Source organism: Portunus trituberculatus, chromosome 5, assembly GCF_017591435.1.
Source record: "Portunus trituberculatus isolate SZX2019 chromosome 5, ASM1759143v1, whole genome shotgun sequence".
Taxonomy (NCBI): domain Eukaryota; kingdom Metazoa; phylum Arthropoda; class Malacostraca; order Decapoda; family Portunidae; genus Portunus; species Portunus trituberculatus.
The window spans coordinates 7,579,796-7,587,295 of record NC_059259.1 but is presented as its reverse complement, the minus strand read 5'-3'; the positions used below and the strand labels follow the sequence as shown (position 1 = coordinate 7,587,295).

At 36.5% G+C, this 7,500-nt stretch overlaps 1 protein-coding gene and 1 long non-coding RNA gene across 2 annotated transcripts in view; both read right to left on the bottom strand.

Moving 5' to 3' along the window:
* Window positions 1-2,695, bottom strand: part of LOC123514247 (bromodomain-containing protein DDB_G0270170-like) — a 17,147-nt gene extending 14,452 nt beyond the window's left edge. Inside the window, 2 exon segments of the mRNA XM_045271995.1 lie at window positions 1,516-1,648; window positions 2,633-2,695. Of these exon segments, the coding sequence (XP_045127930.1) occupies window positions 1,516-1,648; window positions 2,633-2,655 (156 nt within the window). The 5' untranslated portion in view covers window positions 2,656-2,695.
* A 101-nt stretch (window positions 2,696-2,796) lies between these two features.
* The window catches only part of LOC123514255, a 5,458-nt gene continuing 754 nt past the window's right edge, over window positions 2,797-7,500 (bottom strand). The window contains exon 2 of the long non-coding RNA XR_006677549.1: window positions 2,797-3,208. This is a non-coding gene — a long non-coding RNA (uncharacterized LOC123514255). The remainder of the gene's footprint in view (window positions 3,209-7,500) is intronic.

The window sequence follows — 7,500 nt, the reverse complement described above, 5'->3', positions numbered from 1 at the left end:
CCTGCATAACTAAACATACAGTACCATCAAAATAGACCTCTCTCATTTAGGCCTGCTCATTTCTTACAGCTTCCTTAATAGATGAAGATAGAGATGAAGGAAGGTAAAGATGGAGATAAGGAAGATAGGGAATGATAAGGAGAGGTGGATAAATGGGTAGATAGGTAGATTAATAGAGGTTGTGGGATGCATTAACATATAAATCTAAATTCTGAGGACATGTTGAAATTTAGTTATGTAGAGAGAGAGAGAGAGAGAGAGAGAGAGAGAGAGAGAGAGAGAGAGAGAGACAAGTGTGCGTAAATTAACCTTCAGGTGTGGTCAGTTCTCTCTCTCTCTCTCTCTCTCTCTCTCTCTCTCTCTCTCTCTATCTCTACTTCTTTTTATTGTCTTCTTTCCTCCGTTTCTTTCTTTCTCCCTTCTCCTTTTCTCTATATACTCTTCCTCCTTTTTTTTTTTCCTTCCGTCTTTCCTCCATTTCTCCTTTCCTTTCCTTTTATCTACTCTTTTTCTCTTTCTTCTGTTATTTTCTAGTCTTCCTCCTTTTTCTCTCCTTTCCTTTCCTTCAACTCAAGAAAATATCCGGTTACATCTCGATCCATAGAGAGAGAGAGAGAGAGAGAGAGAGAGAGAGAGAGAGAGAGAGAGAGAGAGAGAGAGAAGAAATACAATAGGGTTGAATAATGATATCAAACACCACTCTATTCTACCAATCTCTTTCTCAGTGGGATTCGAAACTTTATTTCATCTCTATCCCATTATTTTTTCCTGAATTCATAACTTTTCATTACTTTTAACCCTTTCACTGTCTCTTAACCCCTTCAGTACCATGACGCGTTTCCATATTCATTCTGCTTACTATTTGGTGATTTTATACAGCTTCAGAAACTCATGTAAGGGATTAGGATAATGAAGACTGTGGCCATTAATCTTCTGACCTCCATAGATCCTTCCTAATGTCAATAAAATGGTCTAATCGTACACGAATCTCAAGGTAAGAAATTGTGTCCCAGTATTGAAAGGGTTTAAGGGGACAACAGGTAAGATGCTGCTAATTCTATCTATGTTTCAGTGTCTTAAGGTGTTTTCCTGACCTTCTAACCCTTAACCGTGACCTTATACTGAATCACCACCACCACCACCACCACCACCACCACCACCACCACCACCACCACCACCACCACCACCACCACCACCATCATCTAAACACAAACCACATCAATAAAAAAAAATAATAAATACATAGAAAAAACACAAACTTGAAAAAAACGAAGGAAGAGAGAGAAGACACAATATTGCTCTCTCTCTCTCTCTCTCTCTCTCTCTCTCTCTCTCTCTCTCTCTCTCTCTCTCTCTCTCTCTGTTACTTTCGTTTTTTTGTCTTATTTTTGTGTTTGTTTTATTTCTTTTTCGCTTTTGTCTCTTTTTCAGTCAATTTTTTGCGTCCTTGTTTCTTTATTAACCTCTCTCTCTCTCTCTCTCCCTCTCCCTCTCTGACCTCCCTTATGACCTTACCTTGAGCTTATAGGCGTAGAGAGTGGCGCCATCTAGAACCAGTACTCTCTTTCCCCATGCTCCAAGTCTCTTCTTCTGCTCGACTTCCACTGACAGCTTCCCTCGTACCGCCACCACGTTGTACTTTTCATCCCTGTGTGGAGAGAGAGAGGCAGTGAGACGCGTTGGTGAAGGGAGGGAGAGAAGAGGAAGGGTAGGAAATCAAGGGAGATGGAGTGAATGGAAGGAGTAACAGTAAAAGGGGAAAATGGAAAGGATAGAGGAGAGAGAGAGAGAGAGAGAGAGAGGAGAAGGAATAGAGAAGAGACAGTAGATCGAGTGGAAGGTGAATTGATTGGGTTACAGGAAGAGAGAGAGATGAGAGAAGAGAGAGAGATGGGTTAGAGAGAGAGAGAGAGAGAGAGAGAGAGAGAGAGAGAGAGAGAGAGAGAGAGAGAGAGAGAGAGAGAGAGAGAACGGACAGGATATGGAGTAAGAGAAAGGATAAATATACGTAGATAGCGCAACAGAAGAGGAAGAGGAAAGGAGTAGAAAAAAAAGGATAGAAGAGAGAGAGAGAGAGAAAAAAAAGAGAAGACACAAGAGAAAATAAAAAAAACGTATTGATAGAAAGAGAGAGAGAGAGAGAGAGAGAGAGAGAGAGAGAGAGAGAGAGAGAGAGAGATAAAGGTGAGAAAATAGAAGAGGCACTGATAGAATAAGAAAAAAGAAAAGTAAGGAAAGAGAAAATAGAGAAGGAAGTTAAGTTAGGATAGAATAGGATAGGATAGGATAGGATAGGATAGGATAGGTTAGGTTAGGATATAAGGGAGAGTTGATAAGTTAATAGGAGTGAGAGCAGCTATTAGGTCGAGTAGAGGGAGAGTTGGCAGAGAGTGGCAGGGAGAGGAAGGGAGAGGTGCTTATAGGGAGAGGAAGTGAGAGGAAAGCTAGTTAAGTGGTTTGTTGAGAGAGAGAGAGAGAGAGAGAGAGAGAGAGAGAGTGTGTGTGTGTGTGTGTGTGTGTGTGTGTGTGTGGAAAGAAAAACACAAGGTAATTTTTCATATCACTTACTACTACTACTACTACTACTACTACTACTACTACTACTACTACTACTACTACTACTACTACTTACGTGTATAATTTCTTTGTCTTCATTGTTGTTCATTTATTTTTCTTATATCAGACACTATCTCCTCCTCCTCCTCCTCCTCCTCCTCCTCCTCCTCCTCCTCCTCCTCCTCCTCCTCCTCTTCTTCAATTAACAAAAACAATAATGACTATTTTCCCATTTTTATGCCTTTTTGTCTTTGTTCTTTTCTTATTTTCCTCCTCATGATCCTATTTCCAGTAACTTTATATCTTTCACTCACGTCTAAGTTCGTATTATTCATTCACTTTTGATATTATTCATAGTTATACAGCTTATTTTATCATTGTACCATTTTTAGTCCGTTTTTCTGAAGCTCCCCCTCTTCATTTTTCTTTCCGTTTCCCGTTTTCTTTGTCTTATTTCTTCCGGTGACACGTTATGCTTCTATAATTAAAGCTTGTTATCTGAAGGTCATATTTTGTAGTTGAGTTTTTTTTTATGTATATTTCTCTTCATTCCTCTTCTTTGTTCACTTATTCACTTATTCACTGTTCGTCGTCCTCTTTTTTTATTTATTTATTTATCTTTTTTCTAAGTGGGTTCCCGTGTCATGTACAGCTGTATTGAATGATAAGAAAGATAACTAAGTGATTTCTCCTTTATCTTGTGTTGTAATAATGTTGTAGTGACTGTTTCTATTGGTGTGTGTGTGTGTGTGTGTGTGTGTGTGTGTGTGTGTGTGTGTGTTTATGAAGTTGTGCATTTTATTATTTGTATATTTGTTGAGTCAGAGGTGAGTCATGTATACTGTGAACGATACACAGAATAATAATAATAATAATAATAATAATAATAATAATAATAATAATGGTCACTTTACGCTCTATATAATTTTTTCTCAGTTTTTTTTTTTGTGATTTAGATAACTTGAATGCGGTTTTACTTGTTTATCTATTTATGTTATCTGTTTATTTAATTTATCTGTGTGTTTCCTTCGTTGCAGGCTTGTGTTCTTTTCCTAGTCTGTAAACAGGTCGCTATTTTTTCATTGTTACCACTTAAATGCTAAAACACGGAAAATTTAGTCTCTCTCTCTCTCTCTCTCTCTCTCTCTCTCTCTCTCTCTCTCTCTCTCTCTCTCTCTCTCTCTCTCTCTCTCTCTCTCTCTCTCTCTCTCTCTCTCTGTGTGTGTGTGTGTGTGTGTGTGTGAGGGGGCTCCATTATTCTTACTATTTGGTGATTTTATACAGCTTCAGAAACCCATGTGGGGGATTAGAATAGTGAAGACTGTAGCCACTAACCTTCTGACCTCCATAGACCCTTTCTAATGTCAGAAAAAAAACCCTTCTTATCATACCCAAAGCTCACCAAATGTATCCAAGTAATGAAGGGGTTAAACTGCATTTTTTCTCTCAACATCACTACTTTAGTTGAAGATGTTCATGTTTCTAAGGATATTTTTATGGTTCCGGTGATGGATTGGCAAGATTATAGATTGTTATAAGGAGAAACTGCCTCGAGAACTCGGTTTATTGTCTTTGTGGCCTTGGAAAACTATCGTGGTGAGGGATCAAGGCGTTTTTGAATGCGTATTTGTGTGACTGAGAAAACCTTTACGTTACTCCTGTTATTGATACTGTACACGAAGCTTTTCCTGTCAATTTTTCCCAATAAAGTTCTGTACCTCTGCTTCTGACACTCGCGGTAATGTCACGGCCCACTCTGATACACACACACACGCGTCCGGCGGGAAACTGTCACCACTAAATGGCAGGAATTGTAATAGATGATATTTCCTGAGTCACGTAAAAGCCCCGGGTGATTCTTCAAGGGGAAACTGCATTGGCTAACTGTGTGGTCTTTCCCCTTTGTGTGTAGAGTTAGTGATTGTGGCTCTTATTCTGAAACACTTCCGCGCTGTACACACCTTTACTGTTTTCAAAGGGCTCTAGTTGAAGTGACACGAGTTTTTAAGGATGTTTCTGTAGTTCTACTGACACCTTTACTGTTTTCAAAGGGTTTTAGTTGAAGTGACACTGGATTTTAAGGATGTTTCTGTAATTCTAGTATGTTAACAAGTTTTTTGCATTATCAAAGGTCTCTAGTTGAAGTGACGCGGGTTTTTAAGGATGTTTCTGTAATTTTAGTGACATGTTAACAAGTTTTTGCATTATCAAAGGGGTCTATAATTGAAGTGACACGGGTTTTTAAGGGTGTTTCTGTAGTTCTACTGACACCTTCACTGTTTTTAAAGGGCTCTAGTTGAAGTGACACAAGTTTTTAAGGATGTTTCTGTAACTAGTGACATGTTAACAAGTTTTCTGCACTATGAACACGAAAAATACTGTATAGAACTGTGCTATTCGTCTCTGTGTTCTTTGAAAATGGTCGGGGTGAGAGAGGAAAGCGTTTCTGAGTATGGCGTTATGTCTCTCTCTCTCTCTCTCTCTCTCTCTCTCTCTCTCTCTCTCTCTCTCTCTCTCACTCAAAAATATATGTTTCCCCCTGATTTTTTCCCGTTTTCTCTCTAATTAGGAGCTCTTTTATTTATTTTATCACTTTGCGTTGGACAGATGCTCATTAATCATTATTCTTCAGGAAATAAAGACAAGAAACAAAAATCCCTCATCAGTGAAAGCCTTTTGCTGTGTTTTTAGAGTGGTACTTTGAAGCAGCGTCACGTTTTCTTTTAATTTAATAGTATCAGTCAGAGGGTAATAGTAGTAGTAGTAGTAGTAGTAGTAGTAGTAGTGGTGGTGGTAGTAGTAATGGTGGTAGTAGTGGTGGTAGTAATCGTAGTAATAGTAGTAGTAGAAAATGTTGTTGTTGTTGTTGTTGTTGTTGTTGTTGTTTTGTAGTGGTAGTAATTGTTAGCAGTGGTAGTAGTAGTGGTAATAGTAATAGCTGTAGTAGTATTAGTATTAGTAATAGTAATAGTTATTATTATTATTATTAGTAGTAGTAGTATTATTAGTAGTATAGTAGTAGTAATAGTAATAGTAGTAGCAGTAGTAGTAATAATAGTAATAGTAGTAGTAGTAGTAGTAGTAGTAGTAGTAGTAGTAGTAGTAGTAGTAGTAGTAGTAGTAGCAGCAGCAGCAGTAGTAGTAGTAGTAGTAGTAGCAGTAGTAGTAGTAGTAGTGGTGGTGGTGGTAGTAATAGTGGTGGTGGTGGTGGTGGTGGTGGTGGTGGTGGTGGTTTTGCGTCACGTGACAAATGAAAGAAGGCAAATTCCCCGTTAAAGAGAGTCTAATTTCAATGTTGGAGTCGTGGCGGGATATCCTATCTGTGTGTGACGCGATCCAGCACCGCTCCTTTTCCTTCCTCTCTCTCTCTCTCTCTCTCTCTCTCTCTCTCTCTCTCTCTCTCTCTCTCTCTCTCTCGTGATAGCAGTAATCCTTATCTTTCCTTGTCCTGATAAAGATATTAGTGGAGGAATGGTAGTAATAATCGTGGTAGTAGTAGTAGTAGTAGTAGTAGTAGTAGTAGTAGTAGTAGTAGTAGTAGTAGTAGTAGTAGTAGTAGTAGTAGTAGTAGTAGTAGTAGTAGTAGTAGTAGTAGTAGTAGTAGTAGTAGTAGTAGTAGTAGTAGTAGTAGTAGTAGTAATAGTAGTAGTAGTGGTGGTGGTGGTGGTGGTGGTAGTAGTAGTAGTAGTAGCAGTATTGGTGGTGGTGATGGTAGTGGTGGTGGTGGTCGTGATTGGTATGTACTGTGCCAATTATATACGATGCACTCTCTCTCTCTCTCTCTCTCTCTCTCTCTCTCTCTCTTGTGTGTAAAGCGATACAAGCATTAAAAAAACACTTCCTTGGAGATTAAATCAACACGATCCAGGAAAAAAGTCAGTAAATAATTTAATGAACCGAGAAATGTTTGGAAATGTTTGGAAATGTTTGAAAATGTTTAGAAATGTTTGGAAATGTTTGAAAATGCTTGGAAATGTTTGGAAATGTTTGAAAATGTTTGGAAATGTTTGGAAATGTTTGGAAAATGCTTGGAAATGCTTGGAAATACTTGGAAATGTTTGGAAATGTTTGGAAATGTTTAAAAATGTTTGGAAATGTTTGAAAATGCTTGGAAATGATTGGAAATGTTTGGAAAATGTTTGGAAATGTTTGGAAATGCTTGGAAATGTTTGGAAATATTTGTAAATGTTTGTAAATGTTTGAAAATGTTTGGAAATGATTGAAAATGTTTGAAAATGCTTAGAAATGTTTGGGAATATTTGGAAATGTTTGAAAATGTTTTGAAATGTTTGAAAATGTTTGGAAATGCTTGAAAATGTTTAGAAATATTTGGAAATGTTTAAAAATGCTTGGAAATGTTTGGAAATATTTGTAAATGTTTGGAATTGCATTTAATTTTCGTTTTCCTTGTATTAATTTTGATATCTGTGTGTTTTCTTTTCATTTTTTTTCGTATGTAAATTTTGTGTTTTTATTTATTCGTTTTATTTTTAATTAATGTTCTTTCTTTTTATCTTTGTTTCTTTTAGTTTTCAATTTTTTTTCTTGTATCTATTTTTATCTTCCTGTTTTTGCCTTTTTTTTTTATTCGTGTGTTAGTTTTTAGTGTTTTAATTTATTTTTTTTGTTCTTCCTTGTTATTATTTTATTTCTTAATTTTCGTTTATTTTTTCCTTTTTTCCTTCTATTAATTTTTTGTTTTTCCTGCTTTTATTTATTCATTTTCTTATTTTTTTTGTTATTCCTTGTTATTGTTTTTGTTTCTTATTCATTGTTTTATATTCTCTTTTTCACTTCAACTAATTCGTGTTTTTTTTTTATTATTTCTCATATTATTTATTTATTTATTGATTAATCTACGAACTAGTTTTTTTTTTTTATTTTGTTTATGTTTTTATCAGTTTATCTATTCCTCCCTTTATTTATTCTACTTATCTCTTCATA